Source organism: Ciona robusta, chromosome 10 (genome assembly GCF_009617815.1).
Source record: "Ciona robusta chromosome 10, ASM961781v2".
NCBI classification, from domain to species: domain Eukaryota; kingdom Metazoa; phylum Chordata; class Ascidiacea; order Phlebobranchia; family Cionidae; genus Ciona; species Ciona robusta.
Window position 1 is genome coordinate 5,704,866 of NC_143244.1, and position 21,670 is coordinate 5,726,535.

The 21,670-nt window shown below is 38.8% G+C and overlaps 1 protein-coding gene across 4 annotated transcripts; it reads right to left on the bottom strand.

Annotated features, from left to right (window-relative positions):
• Positions 1 to 48: 48 nt before the first annotated feature.
• LOC149729949 (uncharacterized) lies at positions 49 to 21,309 on the bottom strand. Of its 4 annotated transcripts, none has more exons than XM_089885778.1 (18): positions 21,174 to 21,309; positions 15,995 to 21,062; positions 13,472 to 13,605; positions 12,822 to 13,061; positions 12,073 to 12,235; positions 10,461 to 11,655; positions 9,712 to 9,893; positions 8,676 to 9,583; positions 8,341 to 8,388; positions 8,217 to 8,272; positions 7,391 to 7,825; positions 5,942 to 6,077; positions 5,447 to 5,541; positions 3,722 to 4,724; positions 2,969 to 3,303; positions 2,353 to 2,484; positions 1,500 to 2,128; positions 49 to 1,290 (listed from the first exon to the last, which is right to left on the bottom strand). In XM_089885778.1, exons 4-18 carry the CDS (start codon positions 13,042 to 13,044, stop codon positions 1,035 to 1,037), a joined length of 5,796 nt encoding a protein of 1,931 aa, XP_089741904.1. In that variant the 5' UTR covers positions 13,045 to 13,061; positions 13,472 to 13,605; positions 15,995 to 21,062; positions 21,174 to 21,309; the 3' UTR covers positions 49 to 1,034. The 4 variants fall into 4 exon arrangements, with proteins under 4 accessions (XP_089741904.1, XP_089741903.1, XP_089741901.1 ...); XM_089885777.1 differs by having other exon boundaries at positions 2,416 to 2,484; positions 5,357 to 5,541; XM_089885775.1 differs by having other exon boundaries at positions 5,357 to 5,541.
• Positions 21,310 to 21,670: the final 361 nt, after the last annotated feature.

Sequence of the window (21,670 nt, forward strand, 5' to 3'; positions counted from 1 at the left end):
TTAACTGCCTACCTACCAGGAGTTCAAAGTCCACAGCAAATGAGGCACTTGTTGTTGTGTTTGCTCACGCAATTTATATTTTCGACAATATTCCAGCGACCAAATGCAACAGGAACAGCCGAGATACACGTGCACTTTACTCTTTTACACAACACTACTCTGTCATAATAATAACAAGGGCTGGAGAGCAAATTCTCCCGCAAAAAAATCAACAAGAGCAGAAACGATGCTCTAACCATGTCAACTCAACCTGGGAATCGTTTTGTTAAAATGTTTGTGTAACTACATTAAGTAGGACAGTGGCTGCATTTGTTAAGGGCCGTTTGCAACAAAGCTAAAACACAAAAGTCCATAAACAGTAAAGGTTTTTGAATAGCATCTCGCATTAGGCTATGAAACTCTCTTGATCAAGTGGGGCGCCACACGATAAAAATAACAAAGTCTTGTGCTGTTGTCAAGCAAAAGTATGTACAGTAGATAAAAAAGTAACTATGGGTAACCGTTGTACAAAAATCTTGGGGGAGTACAAAGGAAAAACAGGAAAACGGTCAACGACGGGCAAAAAGCTGGTAACTAGTTCGGCAAAGAGCGCAGAAAGTAACGAGAGAGAATGGGAAAAGATGATTAAAAATTCACATAGCACTGTAAATTGGAAAATTTCATTGTTCAACTACATATCTAAGTATAAAGTAAAGAAGTAACGTCAAGAGTTTATTGGAGCAGATTTTCAATGCGCTATTTACATCAAAAAGATGAAACGAAAAAAGGAATAAATTCTCTACGTTTGATGTAGAAGTGTTGTGCACCTAACAGTTACTAAAGTTCAGTGTTAGTGCAAGAGGGAAGTAAAGAGCACCGAAAGTGACTTGCTCTGATGATTTAGATGTAGAAATGGTAAAAGGGATTTGTTGGTGTATAAAAAGCCAGCTTTCATGATGAATAATTGATTTCATTGCTGAACAGTGGGAGTTGTAGAAGTATGTAATGATGTAAAGAGCAATAGCACGACCGTGGGTGATTTTATACTGACGGGGTTAAATAAGGGGCCTGCCCCCTGGGTAACCTGGGTGATGATTTCCAGGGTTACCCCCCATAGACATCATTTGCGGGGGCATCATACCCCCTTCCCACGTAGGTGACATGTACCCCTCACCCCCCGGCCCATTATAACTGGGTGGGTTCGAACCCATGTAATTGGAAGGGGCCCCAGGTCTTACCTGGGGGTGACCCGCCATGTAGGGGTGAGAACCGGGGGTCATGGGCCGAGGACCAGAGTTCATGTTTGGGTACCTGAAATATGAATATGAATAAGTAAGTGAATATGAATATTATATGAATAAATTAGGTGCAAACTGAGAGACAAAACTTTTATAAATATACTAAACAAAAACTAAATAATTTATCAAAAAAAAGTTACATAATAGAAGTTTTTTTCTTAAAAAAGGGTATAAAAAACATAAAAAAGTATAGAAAAATGAAAAAAGAAGTTTTAGTTTTACCTGTTTATTGATTGAGTTATTGGCGGTGGACTTCTCATTAACATTTGTGGATTGTTGGGCATTTCCATTTGGTTTTCCTGCGCAGAGTTACCACCACCAGGAAAGTAGTTCAGAGTTTGCGACGGTTTTTCTGTCGGAATGATTCCTGTAAGGTCGAACGGTGGAAACTGTTTTCCTGACATTGGCGGAAGGCCCTGGCCGTTGCCATGGTGATTTGGGGGCTGGCCCCCACCCCCCATCATACCATGCATCATGTACCCTGATGGAGGACCATGCATCTCCATCATCCCGGACTGCATCATCCCTTGAGGAGGACCTTGCATGGAGGGAGACATCGGCATCCCAGGTTGGGAGGGTGAGCGAGTGTATTCGCCCGGAAATGCATCCATTGGCCCCAACATTCGGGGCCCTGAGGTTCTAGGACCCTGCATTCCGGGGTCGTAGCTCGGCGGACCACCAGGCATGCCTTGGTGTACCATACCACGCACCATCATACCATTACCACCATGGTTGAGCGGCATGGTAGGCTCCATGCTGTTGGGGTTGTGGGACAGAGGTGGGGGCTCTTGGCTCATCATAGGACCTCCATTCATGTGAGACAAAGGAGGGGGGCTTGAAGTATCTTTCACCTAAAAACAAAATTTAAAAATTATTATTTTTATCTAAAATCTAAAAAAAACAGCATTCCAAAAAATTTCAAGAATTTAAAACAATTCTTAATTTTTTTTATGGTGAATTGTAATTAAATTACGGATGTTAAACAGATCACAGTTGACAGAACACAAAAAACAACAACTCGAGCTTGGAAATGTCACACACAGCAACAGGGAACACAGAGTGGATTTCCACCCACCGCGTCCTGGTAGAGAGGGCAATGTGTGGGCATTTGGATTGTATTCATATGATTAATCATCACCGTGAGTGCAGATGATCCAACGCCGTGATTCGAGCTTGCTATGGTAATGCTTGAAGGTGGGTGCTGGGGCTGGGGAAGAGATAGGGGTTTTATATGGTGTCAAAAAACTTTTTAAATAGGAACTACTATTCTATTATTCTATATGGGTGAGAACTGCACCATGACAGGCTATAGGAACTCAGATTTAGGCCAGAGTTCGCACATTACCATGACACCAGGGTTCTATAGCACTTTAAGTGACTACTGGGTTGGAGCAATTTTCGTTATAGTGTCTTCTGTCTTGCATAAGGCCACATACGCATATCGGTATCAATCGAAGATTTTAATATCTTTCGGTTACAATGCAAGTACCTAACCACTATCAGAAACAAGTGCAACAAGACCATTAGCAAAAAATTCAGCTTAACTAATGAACTTTCTAAAATATATTTCAAAACACGGTATCATCATTCGCTTATTAAAAAGAAAACTTTTTATACTAAAAAATTTAATATTTTTACTGCAAATTAATTTTAGTTTTTAAATTATTTTAATGTTCGTAATAAAAACTTACAGGTAATGATGAAGGAGGAATCGAGTTCCAATCTTGTGGTGGTACCCCATGGACGCTAGATGGTGGACCACCCTGCATCATACCCCTCTCCATGGTCATCTGTTGCATGGGTACCTGTGGCCCCATGCCCATATATGGACCTTGGTTGGGTATTCCCCCCGTCATGGGTGACTTCATCATGCCGGGTGAATTCATCATTGTGGGTGAGCGAGGTAAGGAGTGGTGGGGTGAAGCCTGGGGCAGCATACCCGGGGTCATGTCACCCTGTATAAACTGGGGGCCACCACCCATGGCAGGGTTGGGGACCATGCTGGGGGAGGGGGCGGGATGACGACCTGGGGTAAAAAAAAGTTGTTACATAGTGCTATTAACATTAAAATTTTTTCCAGGGTTAATGGTTTATTGCGACTCTTGGTGTATGTGTCTTTGGGACAGAGACTTTTTAAAGGTAATTGCTCCAACACAGTGGTTCCTTGGGTTGTCTAAGTTGGAAGCCGGAAAAATCAAAAAAACAAGATTGCGCACACAGTTATAAAACAGAACAATCATATTATAAGGTCTGCAAATTCCCCTTCACAGAAAGGAATATCAAAGTTACGCCCAATTTTTTTACGTTTTTTTTCATTTGAGTACACTTAATTTTGGGTAATGGGCCAATCCTGGTCTAAGTCCTAGGACCCAGGTTGTGCCACTCTGTGGGACCTCGCGCACATAGAATCAACTAAAATTAAAACAAATTGTATGTTAAATTACCTGCTTGCTGGTATGGGAGGGGTGATCTTATTGGGTTAATGATCAAGTCAGGGGGACGAGGTTCACCCCTTCTTGCCATCGTGTCCATCATCCTACTACTGGGGTTGGATATATCCTGTGCTATGCTCATGTGGCCCCCAGGGGGTTGCATGTCGGGGGAGGGGAAGGCCGGACCCAGGTTATTGGGGCCAATGTTCGGGATTGACCTTTCGGGGTAGTTGGGTAACGGCCCCAGACCTTTTCCGGTGAAATTGTAAGGAAGACACATTGAGGGGTTATTCATCCTCATACTCATGGGTGAGTCAATGTGGGAGAGCCGGGAATCGATCCCGGGCTCCATGGGTTGAGATGGTAACGGACCTGGGCCTGTCATCATCATACCGGGCTCCATGTGTCCGTGGGGTGGGGACACGTTTTCGCCCATGTGCGATAACCGTGGACCGTGGGGTATTCCTGCGTTGGGGTATTGCGACCATTCTGGGGAGCTTAAACGACCCCCTATAGTTGGGTCACCGGGGTTAGGGATGTCAAAGCCGGGTTGGGGACCTCGCATGCCACCTGAACAGTTCCGAGCTGCTTGTTTTTTTAGTTGAGCTGAGAAGGGGTAAGCTTCATTGCTTAGGTTGTGGGGGCCAGGTAACCGTTGTGATGAAGGGTTAGGAGGCCCCACCATGCCAGATGGTTGGTTGGTATATATGGGCATTCGGCCTCCTGGCCCACCGCTAGGCACCATGTACCTCATGCGCTGATGCATGCCCGGCGGTAATCGGTCGTGGGGTATTCGAACGGGTGTCCTTAGTCCCATGTGTGGGGGGAAACGGGGGTTTACCATCTCATGGTTAGGGGGCATTCCAGGTTCACGGATCGGGTGTCCCGGAGCCATCCATCGTTGTTGGGGACCCCCGGGGTTATAAGGGGGTGGTGGGTCATGGGGTAAGTCCCCTGGCATGTTGTCAGGGTGACTGTGGATCATTCGGGTTCGTCTTTTTTCCTCATTGTATGCCTGGAATAAAAGATAAAGTTGTTAGGTGGTAATATGGGGTTAGTTTTTGTTAATCGACTGACACGTGACAGTTTAATGCACCGTTAAACTTGCTTTCAAGGCAGAACAAACAAAATACGAGATTAAAACAGGAAACAAAATAATAAAGAGACGAGCATGCAAATAAGAGGTGACAAACAAAAGCATCACTGTCATTCCATTAATCATTGACAGTGCTGAGTGAGTCCACACTTCACGCTGTTCATTTGCTCACTGTCTGCAAGTTTAGCAGCTTTGGTATTTGATCAGTAATATAGTGAAGCATGGGCCCTACAGTGCTGAGGGGCCAGGTACATTTGCTGCAATATTCTGACTAAATATAGAAAGCAGCTACATTATTGCATATTGCATGCCCTATCTCAAAATTTTACCCTGCACTTTTTCTGGGTGTGAATATTTTTGTAAGGTTTCTGTTCTAATTTTTGTTCGCTTTCTAATTCTAATGGGTTAAGTGTTAACAGGTGGCGTATGGGTTATATGTGGCAAGAGAGTTGCTTTTGCGAAAATTGTTTTGAAGGACAACCCACAGCAAACACACATCAACAGAAGCTATCGATGTTAGTGTTGTGCAAACCAGGAGATGCCTGACGTACTTGAACTAGCCTAAACCACTCGCTGTTCTCTTTGGTTGAGACGTGAGGGCCCATGGCATTCATTGGGGTAGCCTTAACCATTTTCCGCACCTTTTCCAAGTGGCGTGTCATCGCATAGTTGCCTCGAACAGCACCGGGAGCTTGCGTCGCCCAACTTGGTCCCTCAGCTGACGATGGTACATGAGCTGGGGAAATAAAAAAAATGAAATTTTGAAGTTGAAAATTTTAAGATACATTTGTTTTACTGCTTTACCTGAATATATAGAATTTTATGTTTTATTGGTATGAAAAACATAAATCGGATTTTTTTAGGACGGCGGAAAATTCAGCAATTATGCAAAATTTAAAAAGATATAGGAACAGATATACATGGAAATTGTAATGTGAACAGTTATATCATAACAAATAAAATTGTGTTCAAAGTTTAACTGATATTAAGCAATGGGAAATAAAATTTAAGCGGTTTAAAAATCGTAAGTAGTCTTAAACAACCGAAACCTGATTAATGTAGCGAATGCAATGAGTATATCTATGCCTATACTATATCCTTTATACTAATATGCCATATTTCAGATTTAATTTTACCTTGTTCCCCAGCTGAATCCCTCCGTTCTGCATCAGGAAGCAACATGCTCTTGAGGTTCTGTATTCTGTTGAGCGATTTCATGCGATGGCGTATTTGCTCATCAGATAGATTCTTGTCACCACCCTCATTTTTAACCTGGAATTAAAATGTAATTTAGATTTGGAGAAAAACATATAAGATATAAACGGGGAATACTGGAAAAATAAACTGGAAAAATACATAACATACAGTATAATATAAATATATACAAATACATAAAAGTATTTAAAACTTATTTTTGCATTCTTTTTAGAAAAAAGTTTTCTATTTTTAAAGTATATACTAGTGTTTAAATGATATGAATGTAGTTTTTACTTTTGGCAAATCTGTTTGATCTTTAATTTAATATTCTTTTATCATTACTAAAAAGATAATTAGAAATTGTTATGAAAAAATTTAAGTTTCCTTTTAGCAGGTGTTTTAAATTGGTTTTGGTGTGAATCAGCTCACTGCAAGTAAATTCGCTTATATAAAACAAATTTACTTACTTGAACTTGAACAGAATGTTGTAATAAAAACTATAAAACACATAACCTTCTTACTGACTCAGACTTATAAGATATATATAACTTTGCAAGTTAACTCCTACTCATAAAAGATTTAATTTTTTTTTGAAAATTTTCATGTCAAAAAGGCTTCTACAGCATCGCAATTAAAAAAAAGCAGAAAAATTTGCTGTTTACAGGCAAGATTGAATTGCTAGTGATTTAAATGATTAAAAATACATCTCCTCCAGCATAATTAATTAAGTAAATTGAATTACAGAGCATACAAAGGACACCCAAGGGTAAGGAGTCAATAACAGAATGTTGCTACCAGTTTAGTATTTAAAAATGTCACACACCTATATCATGCATGTATCTGGAGTAGCATTTACACCAATTGACATTTTGTTTACCACGTTAGCTAATAACATTGTTCATAATGTGGTTTTTACTTTAGAGTTTATAATACTTTATAAACAATCTGCTTTTAAATAGTTAAAAATGGTACTTTTTTACTAATATTATTTTTGTGTAACTATGATTTTTTGTTTTATGAATGCTAATAACTAATTTGTAAAAATTTTGAAAATTTTTTGTTTGTAAAAGCTAACTAACTACACAATGTTAATAATTGGTATATAAGCAATTTGAGTGGCTTTTAACAGATTTTTTTGCTAAAATATGTCAATTGTTGTACATATTCTGCTGTCGGACAGGTTTTCTATTGAATGAAGAGTAGATTTATGCAAAAAATATTAAACTTAAACGAGTCTGTACTGTTTAAAATACTGGTGTTGTTTAGCTGTTTAGCTGGCAGTAAATAATCTATCCACAATTAAGAATAGAAGGATAAGATAGCAATTTATCATTCAAGCGTATAAGCAAGCTCAATGCATTGTGTTATGCAAAAGATTAACTGAATACCTGGGAATTAGGGGACTGTTGGTTAGTAACTTCCTGTGCTGCCTCGCTCTCTTGTTTCACAGCTGCTGTTGGCTGGGTATCCTTTGTTTCTTCAGCTTTTTGGTTTCGGTTATTTAATGGACTAAGAAGGCCTGCGGAGTCTGATTTTGGAGGCCGCTGGTTTGAGACCATCGGGGAGCCTGACATGGGTAGGGGGCTACGGAAGGAGCTTTTAGGTTCCGTTTTTATAACCCCGCCGTTTGCTGTTGTTGTTGTTGTAGGGTGGGGGGAACGCAGGTTAAACCCAGATGGGGTGTTTTTTGATGGCAGGAGACGACAGTTTCCTTGAAAGGAATGATGGTAGGATATTATGGAAGGCACCTTCTGTTGTGTGACCATGTTGGCTGCATTATTCGCCATTTCAGAGTTGAAAATGTAAAGATAAGGATTGGAGTTCTGTAAAAACACAAAACAAAATATTATATATAGAATTACATATCTAAATAAAGTTTTAAAGCCGATACAGAAAAGAAAATTAAACTTAATTTCACTCAACTTGATGATAAATTGGTGTTTATCCCATGCCTATACATAAACCTGGTGAACAGAATAGAATATATAATCGGATAACACTCAAAAAGTACTATAAAAACATAACAAACAAAATCATGTGTAACAAATACTGCAGAAATCACACCTAAAATGGCATCATTAATATCCTTTTCAAACAAAATAAGATGATACATAACAATAACGTTTTACAAACTTTTTTATCACTATAGTAAGTACCAACTGTTAAAATAAATACAAACTGGTCATTTATTTCATGCTTAATAAATATACATACCTGAACGTCACTGACACTACTTGACCTTGCTTTAGAATCAGGTTGGTTCTTTTTACCTGGAAACAAATAACTGGTCAGCAAAAGATGATTCTGTAATTTTATTCACACCAACTTCAAAACTTACTTTCATCTTTCGATTTACTTTTGCGCCTTTTTGGTTTTGGCCCAGACTCTGAAATGTCAAATGTTTTTTAACATATAAAGAGGTTATGTTTCTACTACACTTACAATGATAATACAGGTAGTCTGGTTGATTAATGTAGCGAAAGCAACATACTTTAGCTCTGCTTATTTGTATAGACACCTAACAGCCGGAAAAGGCTATTTTAATTCTAAAACTTGGTGCTAAAACACATGGTGTCACTCCTTTTTAAAAAAATTAGGACGACAATGATGTGCCTAGTTTTATGAATGACAATAAAATCAACGAATCTCAACTTGTAGAACAACAACACAAACCTTTTCCTCTTTTATCTCCGTCCTTGGAATCAGCTGACTGACCCCTTTCTCGTTTGTTAGCTTTTGATCTGGATGGTGGGTTACCCACGATGCTACCTTCTGCACTCATTGATCTTTTGTCCAGGATTGATGGAGAAGGGGGCGGGAGCATGCTGTTTCGGCAACTCATGGGTGGGGGTGTGCCCCCAAAGTCACCCATGCCCATCGGAGTAGGGATACCTGGACCTCCATGGGGCGGACCCATGTTATTGTTGTTGTTTTTGGTCATAGAACCAAGGGGTCCACTTGCAAAGGTGTCGGGTATAGAATTGACCGTGCTTTGTAAGCCACAAATGGGGTTGCCAGATTTTGGGGGAAAACTGTTGAAGTTACCTGGTCCCCTGGGGCTTTTGTTACCTTCACCCATGGGCCCTGCTGACATAGGAGTGTGGGGCGACATCATACCACCCATTGACCCTTGCCGCTGCCATGGCTGAGAACCAGGCATGCCTTGGGGTGATGAAGGGACATTGTAACCTCCACCGGGGTGCATGCCGGGCTCAAAATGAACCCCGGGCCGTGGACCCCCGTGTTCATGGTACTGGTTCATGAGCTCGAAACCGTGCGGCATGGGGCCGTGTGGCCCGGCACCTGGAGGAAAGCCGTGGTGTGGTGGGTTCGGCATCCGTTGGTGCATGGCTCGCTGAAAGTTTGAGTTTCCTGGAGGGGTAAAACGATGATGGTGGGTAGGGGGTAAGTTGGGTAGCGGGGTTCCTGGCCCCAACTCTGGGTGTGGGACATCGGATAACGATGACGAACGAGAGACGTAGGGATTGGTGTTGTTATTTTGGATGATGTTGGAACTGAATGAGGTAGATGTAGTGGCGTGATACTGGGTTGAATCGATTGGACGTGCCATGTTCTTTAACCTGTATGTATGTATGGACAAGGTAAATGCAATGCAATAAATAGAATTAACATTTTATACTGCCTCTGGACTATAATCATACAGTTAAACCTATAGACTATAAATACCCACACATAATGGAATAGTCACCTGTTTGTGTCGGTTTCACCAAGTATCTCTTGAAGATGTGACCTTCCTACTGCAGTGTTGGGACCAGAGGGTGAGAACGATACGGAGGTGGATGAATTTGTGGATTGGTGTTGGAATATTGAGCTGCTGTTGCTATGGTAACCCTCACTTGAAAATGATGATGATGTAACACTTGATGAAACCTGCAGGGTGGAGTTTAAATTTGTGTTCTTTTACCCCTTTTTTATTTTTGAAATTTTTATTTTTTTGTCATTTTTGTTATTTTGTCATATTTTGTTACTTTTATCATTTTTGTCATTTGTGTAATGGTGGCAACAGGTATTAAAAGCCAGGCACACAACAAGATTTGGAGTTATGTAAGAATAGTTACCGCTAAAGTAAACAGAAATAAATGGAGCATAACGACAGTTGCGACCGTGAAAATGAGTTAAAAATAGAATGCCTTAGACTCAAAAACTATTTTCTGCAGTGTATTATTCTGCAAGAAATCTGGGGTGAACAGTATACAGTTATAGTTATGAAAAAAATTCTAGTAGTTATAGTAGCAGGACACAGGCAGTCATGGGACATAGTAAACACATTTTACAAGACTTTCTTTGAAGGAAGGTATTGTTTTATGAGTAATAACAAAAAAACGAAAATTATAACCAACATTTAGCATAAAATTGGAATAAAAGTAATATAGAAAATGAGAACAAATGCTCACTAAAAAAAATAGTAATATATAGTGAAAAAGTTTAAGTACTGACCATTGTGGAAGAAGCAGTCTGAGAGGTGCTGAGGACATCGTTTAATGAAGAGACCACTGTTGTGACGATACTTGCAGTAGATGAGGTAGGTATCGATACAGTGGTTAGCGAGGGTGATAGAACAGCACTAATGTCCGTGGGTTGGAAGTCACCGCTAACGTTTGATGTCCCGTAAGGTATTCCATTATTCAACATGGAGGTATCCCCAAACGTGGACGAGATGGCAGAATCACCTTGCGAGATGCCAAGGTTTAAGTTCGTTTCCGCTGAAACTGAGTTTAGAGTCTGCTGGATGTCTTCCGCTGAAAGGTTCAGGGCGTCTGGACCGATATCGCCGGCTACTGTGGTTGCATCAGGAAAGCGGAAGTTATCCACGTCATCTAAACTGAGTCCAACTTTATCGTTTTGCAATCTTTCTTCCCGAGATTTGGAATCGATTATTCCGTCCCTAGTTTTTAGCGAGTCACCACTGGCTTCGGTGAAATCGTTAATTGCGTTAACAATCGCAGTGTCATCGTCGTACGGCGAGTCTATCAACTCGTTTTCAATGCGTAGCTCGTTGTTCATAGTGGTGCCTTCACTGGTTTCAGTTCTGGTCATATACTGTACACCACTGGAGCTGATTTCACTTGATAAGGAAGATACAGTGGTGGTGGTGGAGGACTCAGGGTGACCGTTTTCGTCCGTCACTTCGCTGCACATACTGAGGTCCGAAACACTGTTACTCGACGACGTTCTGCTCATTCTGTGAGGGTGGGATACAGTCGTTGTGGTGGGAAGGTCTTGAGTGAAATTTCCTTTCGCTTTTGCTCTCGCGGAGGTTACCATATGAGGATTCTCATTTGAGGATGGGGAGGAGTATGAATTAAACGGTGAGTCTCTGTCACTTGCGCTGTAATCAACAGGAGTTCTTGGGCTCTGTCGTTGCGACAGTTTATCATTCACCTTAGTAAGGCTTGGCACTCTGTTACTGCCTTCTTTAGCAGGGTGGCTGTCCAACTGTCCAGTCTCCACCGGTGTATGCCTCCTTGCAGAGCAATTAACACCACCCAGAGAGTTGGCTCGGTTACTGCGACTGATTTTTCCGGCGCGCTGTATTTTTTCACCAGTAAGATGGTTGGTAGGTGGTCCTTCACGACGGGCTTGCACAGCTACTCCTTTGGTTTCATTTGAACCAGCTACTCCACTGGGGTTCCTGCAACATTGTATTCATTTAATCATCATTCTATTTTATGTGGGGGAGGTCTTCCAGTGTGGCATGGCATGGGTCCTAGTTTTTTAGGTTAAGATTGGCCCATTGCCCTTACATTACACGCTGGGTGCTAATGCATAGACCTCACTAGATTTTAAATTCCACCACTTTCTATCATGAAATATTATTAAAAACATACCAGGCAAACGGTTACTTCTTTCAATAGATTACCAGTAGTTATAATTGTGCATGTTGTTTTTTAGATTAACTTTTATCATACACATGTAACATAAACTACAACTTTTAACTAAATAAGCCTATCTATTATGTACTACTACTTTACTCTGAATATCATACAATAATTCGCATACACAATAATTCCTATACACAAACATATTATTCAAATTATTCAAACATTACCTCGAATCCCCACTTTGATTCGGGTGAATCGTGATCTTCAAGTTTTGTCGTTTCGTCGGAGTCACACCTCCAATAGAAGGCCTCATGCTCGCTGTCAAGGTGGCAGAAACAGGTGTACCCTGTGCAGCAGCAGGAGTAACTGCAGTGCTGTTCACTCCACTTGCTAAATAATAAGATTTGTTATATATATAGAACATATATACATATACTGATTCAGGAAAAGCATTACCAAAAAAACAATTTATAGGATGCATTTTAAAAAACCTCAAAGAAGCCTATATAATATAATACTGACTAAAAAGGAATCACCAAACAATAACCCATACAAAGTTTCAAAATAATCTAATAGCTGCTGGAATAGACGTAAAATGCTGTGGTATGTACAGTAATTATAAAAATATTCTACAAGAACATTTAGCAAACATAACATCCATCTTTTTCTTCTCATTTAATTAACAAAGCATTGGTTTCTCCCTACTCTGTAATGTATTGAATAAATTAAGTTAACGCTGGATATTCTGTGAATTCCAGTAAATGGTAATTCCCAATTCCACACAAACAGATATCAAATAACCACTTTATTATTAACTCAGTGTTATTACTCAGGAGTTGGGTAATTAGCATACAGAGGATTATATTGCATGCCTAACAGAGTGAACGCTGCTCAGGAAGTCAGAGAAACATGATAGGTGCATTCATGCGCGTACACTTTCCTGTGCTGAAAATCTTACACTCCTCCGAACTTTTACCTTGGGTCTTGTTGGAGTCCTCTGGCTTGCTCCCCCTTGTTTCTGTGTAGGGCGAGGAACTCCTGCATCCGTTGTTGCCGATAGCTCCGTGGGGGCTGCAGTTGTTGTAGTTGATAGGGACAGGAGAGGAACTTATATTCCCTTTGATTTTTGCGGTCGTTTGCATGTTCCCGGAGATACCCATGATGGGAGAGGTGGAAGACTTGATATGATTCACCTCCATTTCACAACGCGTGTGCACTACAACAGATCAATGATGCATATTCTTCATTAAATATTCCAAATCAATCGATACCCAGGCGACTTTAAAGATTTTCTCAAAAGACACAATGATGACGTCTCTTGCATATTGCGTGTGATAAACAGACATTTAGCTGGAATAATCTTACACAACATCAACACCTGATGCAGTAACTAAGGCTATATCTCACAGCAGAGTACAAAAACAACACAAATCAGTGGTGTATATTCAAGAGGAAAATAAAGTGAATAATCACCCAATAAAAAATATTCTTAAAAAAAAAATTTGTAACAAATTATAGAACCATAAAAGTAGTGGATAAAATTTACGACCTACTAATTTTAGATTTGTCCACTACTTCATACAATGAGTAAAAAACAAGTAAAAACATGATCACTGCAGCTGTTACCTTATATTCCAAACTTTCCTTGCATCAAATGTCAGGTATTAATCCGTTTTTGTTCCACTTCCATTATTGCTTGCTATTTGACTTAAATTCGGAACGTGGCTATTTAAGTTAGTCTATCATACTGGTTAAGTAATCTGTAACAAAAAGGGGCAAGTTAAAATATTACATAACATTTAAATGGCTACACCTCATTCTGTTCTCCGTGGGCGGTTAGAGATTTTTAAACTAACTTCTATTCTCTCTATAACGCACTGTGGTTAGTGCAGCAATGAACGTTAATTCTAAAACACACTGTTGCTAAGGTTAAACAGAAATATTTGCATTTAACTTTGTGTGACACAAAGCTACGCTTTGATTTGAACAAGAACACATGGCTACATATGCTGCTGTAGTAGCTCGGTACAGGTATGTGGTACTGTAGCATTGGCCCGGTAATGCTTAATCAATTCAGATTGATATTATGAAGAACTGGCATAATAAATAGACCTGATTTAAGGGGTCATACTGCAAAGTACACAAAGAGCGGACAGGCCTTGACGAATTGCTTTTTCGCTGGAAGAGAGATGTTATATTTCGATAATAAATGATTAACCAGTGTTTGCGCTAGGCAAGGGATATTTATTCCATTATGCTGCATTCTTTCGGAATGGAAAGTACATTATTAATTTAACAAGAAACACAAATAGATGCAGAGGACGCTAAGGTAGGTGTATTTGAGGAGGGCAAACGCAAACAGACTGCTTTGTCTGTGTGATACAGCTAGCACTGGTCTATTCTCATCGACACATAGACAATATGCACAGCAGTTTGGCGCTGAGGTGTATGTAGGCTTTCTTTGCGCGTGTTTGTACGAAAAGCAAATTTATGTTCGCCACTATTGTTTAATTTAATCTTTAACTATAGACTAGAAGTATGATAGATATCTCTGATGTATATGAACACTGCACACAATAAAATGATATACAATACAAGGTTACAATTGTTAATGCAAACATGTGCATTTTGCCGAAACAAACCTTTAAATATAAAAATACACCTTTAAACTACCTTTATAAATCACTCTACAGAAAGTAACCACATATGATATTGAAATACAAGCCTACACGAAAACAATTGCTTGTTATATAAATACAGCAGGCTTTACTCTTGGGAGATAACATGGACCACAGACCTGTGTACTCCTGGTTAAATGAAGTTCATAATGTTCCAATCAAACTAATTTCTCTATATGACATTTGAAACATAAGGGTAGGTAGCATAATGTGAATAGGATGATATGACCTTAATGTATATCAAACACATGTCAAAATGCTGGCTTAAAGAAAATCCGAATACGGTGTTTTTTTTTCAATCCGAAATAATGCGTTTTACTGCATGTTTAGCAGTAAAACACATTATTTTGGATTAAAACACTCAGTGTCTTAATCAGGCAACCACAATAGCATTTTAACATCTGTCTATCAAAGCTACACACTATGCCTGGTTTAATAGTCTTATATACGAGTGTAGGGTTACATCCTATATCTACACATTGGCGTAATCCTGTGGGACACATTGCACACATTGCGTGATCGAAAGTGGGTAAATCTATATAATATGGAAAACATGGGTAAACCTAGATGGAGAAATTGAGCAGAAAATATTAAAATTATCTATAATTAAAAGCAAAGCAGAACAGCTACCATGCAATGCTGAAGTCCCAAGTGACTTGAATGAGTGGAAAAATCAATACCATTGTAAGGAAGAGTAAGGAAAATTGTACTGCATAAAACATTAGGAGTGGGGGGCTCATTATAACCAACACATGGTAATATGAGATCAAAAGCTGAATTAGATACGTGCCGCAAATCTGTTCAAAAAATCATGGAATACTTATGATTTACAAACTAATGAAAATAATACACAAAAAAAAACTATTTTATTATGATTTTAATCTATCTCTAGTATATATTGAACATTTAATTGGTTTAGATTAATTGTAATGAGGTAATCTGGTTAATAAAAATTAGGTCAGAGGTTATACATAAGACATTCACGCATTACATACTAAACAACAGCAGTTAATAAATCTAACCTATTATGTTTCTCTAAAGTTATATATAACTGCCACAAAATGTAATAATTCCTATTGGAATTAGAGTAAATATTTCCCTACAGCTATCTACTCTTAAGCACTTTCAATTTCTAACAAGTGCATAGTGCTTGGAAAAACAGATTGTAGTAGAAGTAATCTTATCAAACACATCAATACAAGAGCCGTATAAACAAAAGCGTTTATCTGAACACTCGCCACTATACACGAGAAGTAAGATAGTACTTGACTGGCACTGCATAACAAACTATCACAATTACTATAACTACATATACTGTAAACACACTGGCACGCTCGCTACTCTTTTATAATCAGCGGTTTGATTTCTACTTAGCCACTTCATAAAGTGTAAATCCCGACCGTAAGCTCAACTGCAGGGGGCTTAAATTAAAGTCTATCTCTCTCTCCAACAGCGGACGGCAGCGACATACCTCGTGCCTAAAGCCATAACTCGCAGAAGAAGTCCCAAGCCGCTTTCTTTGTGTGCGTGAACAGAAATCATTTGACAGACAGCGTCAATCATTGCTACAACACGTATGCCCTCAAAGTCGTCCATCGCCACCCGCCAAAGCATGAGGGTCCTGCACAGCAACCGTCTTCGTCGCGTCGTAATAATCCCATTGTTTAGTCATCGTTTTGTATCATTCCACTCCAGTTGGCCGCCGTTGAAAGTGAGTGCTATAGTAAACTCTCGACGGCGGCGGAGCGCCCACAATCAAGAATCGGCCAGTTAGCGACGACCATTACGCAGAGAAGTCCCAAGCGCGTGTGTTAATGCGACACCAGTCCCGCATAGCGCGAAAGATACGCCGTGTCGTCGCCGCCAGTCGGGCGTGACGAGCAGCAAACATGGGTTACAGGCAGGATCTGGGGTTTCTATTGTGCGACGAGAGAATTGCGCAAATCTAGCGGCGAAACCAGAACGCTGGATAATTTGTAATCAAAAGAATGGCGACCGTAAAGCGACTATTGGTGACAAATTGCTTGGTGAGAGAGAAGAGAGGTGGATACGGGGACGAACCGAGCACGGGTGCCTAGTCGCTTTGCCTCTGTTTAAAAGAGAATGGGAGTGCTTCCGAGTAATAGAACAAGAACACACATAGCCGACATTACGGCGCGAGCATCGAGCACGCACACACACTTCGTTCAGACTGCTTTCCCAGAGAAAACAATCAGAACAATAAATATGTGCTCATGGCTCTCAGAAGCTCTCTTACCCACGACAATCGCCGCTGGCTCGTACAGGAACGAGAAGATGCACACACGCGTCCGATTGTCTCTTTAAAACGCGGATGTCTGTACTCGGCACACTCCTGCGCCTTTTTCGCTCGCTTCTGCGGAAGGGGACCGTCTCGCATTGTTGACTATTTCATTTGTCGCTTTCGTTTCTTTATGGCGCGAGAGAATGGAATATAATTACAACATTTGCGCACTCCGGGACGAAGTAAGACTTCTGGAAACATGATACCCACTCGCTGTTGCGCTCTATTGTCGGCCAGGACGAATAAGCGCTCAGCAGAAGCAACTGGAAGTTAACAAATCGAGCACATAACACATCTGTCCGCATCTCAAACCGGACGCTAACCGTACTGCGATCAATAATGATACGATTTCGGATAAACGCAGGGGACATGCGTGCGCTGTCTGAGCGTGGATACGTAAAATGTGAACTCTGCACTTTTCTATTGCCTATCGCTGAAAGGACGCACGCGGCGCGGATTATAAAGAAAAGGCGGGATCGTTCAATTTGTCGGCAAATAAGCCACGCATCACTGCAGCCAGCATATTATAGATCAGTACATCGCCGACGGCCATTTTAATGTGGATAGTCGGTTTCAAGCTGGGCGAGTTGACGATTTTCTCGGCACTATAACGTAACATTAGACCTCACACCGTTTAGCGAGACTTAGCGGCGTGCCCCGCACTGCCACCTGGCGGAAAAGCCGTATTAGGAATGCGAAGAGGCCAACCACAGTTTAAGGCGTGAATTAGCTGACACAACAAATTCGTTTAACGCATTTGAATTCCAAGCGGTACATGGGCGATAATGGACGGTTTTATTTCAATCCACATAATTTAAAGGTCAAACATTCATGAAAAACATGTAGTTGATGTGGTAACTCAGTAAAAACTCCCTTCCACATTTTCTAAATAAACCCGACTGGTATAATGTATACTACATCCATACAAAAAGTTATTTGTAAACATATTGTCATTTGTTACTATGCCAATTAGTAGATAATACTGTCCTAAAAAGTGCAGAAAAAATGTTAGATTCAAAACTTAACACATTTAAATGAGACAGCACTGGTAGCTTGAAAACAAAGTGTATTAAGGCCAATAGTGATCTCTAATCTCATCGAAATTTCTGCTGTAAAATCATAAATCAATTTCAATCGATTGAGAACACACTGCGAAAAGTGCAGAGGTAAATATTTCAATAAAAGCATAAATGCTGCTATCAATAATAGATGAGGACACTGGCTGTACAAGAACAGCCCCCATCATTCCAATGCTAGATATATTTAAATAACATCTATTGGTTTGTTGATGGTTAATACCGCTCTGTGGATGTCAGAGATAATGAGGAATGACTGAAACTCTATATATCAATTATAACACGGATTTAAAGATACTAAACATACTTAAATACCTAATTGTTTAACATGTAAAGTCATTACTGAAAAATTGCTCAATATATTTGGATGAATTTGATTGTTGTAATTAGAATCAAGAGAACACCTGTCCATATTTTCATACACATGATTAGGAAAAATTGAATTATAATTAAACTCGATTTTCCTTTGCAATAACTGCATTAAACTGGTCTTATGGGAAACAAGGCAAGCAGAGCAGGGAGGGCCAAATTCGGTTGAATTACCGAACACACTGAAACAGAAAGGCACTTAAAGTTCATGCTCGGCAATGCGTAACCAAAGCTTGTTCATGAAAAGATGGTTACAAAAGAATTGGCCAGTACGACTTCTGCCTTTGTTAATACCTAGCGTGGCCAATAACACATGTAGGCCACACAGTTTAATGTTTATACACAAGGACACAGCGGGAGTTGTTACAGGAAGATATCAATTACTGTTTCAATCTGAGATGACAAAATTGGCGGTCGATTATGTAATTACACACAAAGAGTGCTAATTTCCAACCAGAAACAAATAATGACATGTATTGTAAACACAGTGGTTGATTTCATTATCATTCCAAGCAATGTATCGGTTAAATCTAGAATTTATTTGCATTGCATAAATGTATCTTTAACTGGAAACACGTCTGAGTCTGAGATTATATCTTAAATAAGCCTACATGTGTGGAACCAGACGGTGTGGGCTTAAACAGATTTAGGAGATAAACAGTTGTTTGTTTGGAGTTAAAAATCTTTGAATTTCAAAGTTAACCAGAATGCTAACCGGTCATTTCTCCTAGAAACAATACCCTCTTGTTGATTGCATAAGTGCAAATAGCTGAACGTTACATTGGGGGAAATTCCTCAGTCAATCAAAAGTTTATTTAAGAAAGTTACACTGAAACTTTTGACATTTAAAAAAGCTAATGGTTTAAAAAGTTTTGTGCGATCTTACTGTGCTTTATGCCTATAGTATAACGACATTGCTTAGTTAAGTATTTACATAACGTGACTTTTTATTTCACTTAAATATAGATGATTGCAATATGTGATGTGACTCATGCAGTTTGACAGTGCTGTGAACTGTAGCCCCGTTTATTGGCATATTAGTGTATTACTATATATGGAAGAAAGGCTAGTGAAAAATGCTAGTTTAATATTAGATACTGAAAATAAGTTTGTATGCATAAATGTCCGCTAATAATAAATAGTAAAAACCCCACTTTGTATATACTGTTACATGTTACAGAGAAATCTGTAAAATCATATCAGTCTTACAGTATATAACTCTAAGAATAAACCCTGTAGAATTTACGCAATAGCCTTGGGCAAAATTGGAACTCTAGTTTGATTAGATAAGCTAATCAAGTTTATCATATATGCTATGATTTATAAGTAACAAGAAATTTAGAAATATTGAAACATTTTTGTTTGTTTAACTTTGTGGTTACTGAAAATTAGAAAACAAACAAAAACTTTGTTTTGTAAATAAACATACAAATTATAGTACTGAAAAAAAGACAAGCTATGTCCAAAAAATATGTTTTACAGTATACTCTTAATGCTAATAGCCCAAAATGTTGTATACACTTTAGATATACACTGATATTATAAGCTGTAAAGCTAACACATATGGTAAAGCCACATACCTTTACTAACACAAATAAAAGCATAAACATTTAGACTGTGTTAAGTAGGCCTACAAACAAATTGCAAAGAGTTTGGCAATACTAGGTTTTTTAAATGCTTTAATAAAGTTAATAAACCATTTTTTATACAAACCACAATGCTACAAAACACTTTCATTAATTCTTAAACCATTTTTTTTAGTATAAAATAAACACGAGATATATATATCTATAATTAACCAACGTTTCTTGTGCAATTTGGCCAGACTTTATTAGAATGTATTTTACACCACAAAGCAGTTTAAACATTATATATATTAGAAACAGCCCAGTTGAACCAACAGCAGAACTACGAACCAACGTTTTAAAATAAGCATGAAACATTTTAGGCAGACAACAAAAGTTATACACATATGGATAATCACATTGATTTATACAAAATGATCTTTCCTTTACCTATGATATTGTTACTTATGCCATCCTTAGATTGACATTTACAGTTCTGCCTACTTGTCTATCACTTCCTCTGACATCACACACTGGTTTACCACTTACAACATTTGTATCTTCACATAACATAAAGCATGACGAGGTAAAATGTCCAATTAAACGAAGCGTTCATATGCAGTACATAACAACATATATAGTAGGGTAGGGAAGGATGGGACAGCTTTTCATTCTATTCTCTCGTACCATTTGGTGGTAAACAAATAACATTCAAAGAACTATAAAACCGTAACCCCACAACTCCCATAGACCGTTGTTAATTGTTTAAAACAAGATCCAAATGTATAGACATTATGAGCTAAAGGTGTCCCATCTTTCCCCACAGAACTAACAAGGAAAGAAGAAATAATACAAGCAAATTCATAATCTATCTTACGTCCATACAGAATACTCATTAGATAAAACATATACTTTGAAATCTGAGGTTTGCTTTCTTTTAATATGCTGGTGTTATAACAAGATCTACTACTTTTAGTGCTTATATTTTTAGCTTGGCGGGATAATTTGACAAGATTATGTAAGCCTAGTACAACTATACGTAACACACCACATGCGTAGTAACATTTTAAATGACAGATTTTATTTTTTATACCATATTACATAAAGCACACTATTTTTACTGCCAGTCTGATTCTCTCCACGCTATGTTGTTGAAAATGTACATGTTATTATCTTTACAATCGTGTTTAAACTATGCACTGTTTCTATATTCTGACATCTTTACGACTGAAAAAAAAACGGTCGTTAAAACAGTTTTCAATTTGATAATATCTCTTACGTAAAAACTCGTGTTACTTAAGTTACATAACAATTTTAAATCAAAAATCTTTACTTTACCTTGCACCGCAGTACCGTTGCTATACGTATTTCAGGTGTTTTCTGTTTACACAACCAACTTGTCAACTCATGATTTATAACTCCGCTTTTCAATAAGATCTGTCAAGTACGATTGGCGTGACGCATCTTTCTGCAACGTAAAAAAAATAAATCAAGCTCTTTAACGCCACCTCTTATCCGGTTGGAGCGTAGAAAATACAACACAGATGTCGCTGACAATCCAAATTTTTTTAGGTGAAGTGCATATACATATTCTGTTTAGTAGTTTAAATCAACTAGAGCAGTGGTTCTTAAAGGTATAACGATTTCTTTTGGTATAAATTTAAAAAAAAACACAATTTTTGCGATTTAAAAAACTTATGTTTTGCAAAGGTAAATCACCGACATATAAGATGCAGTCTATCGTAATGACAAACAAAATACCGTTGGTTTGATGGCAACTAAACTTTCTATGGTAAATTGAATATAAAGCAACTGTACCAGGTATGCTCGAGTTT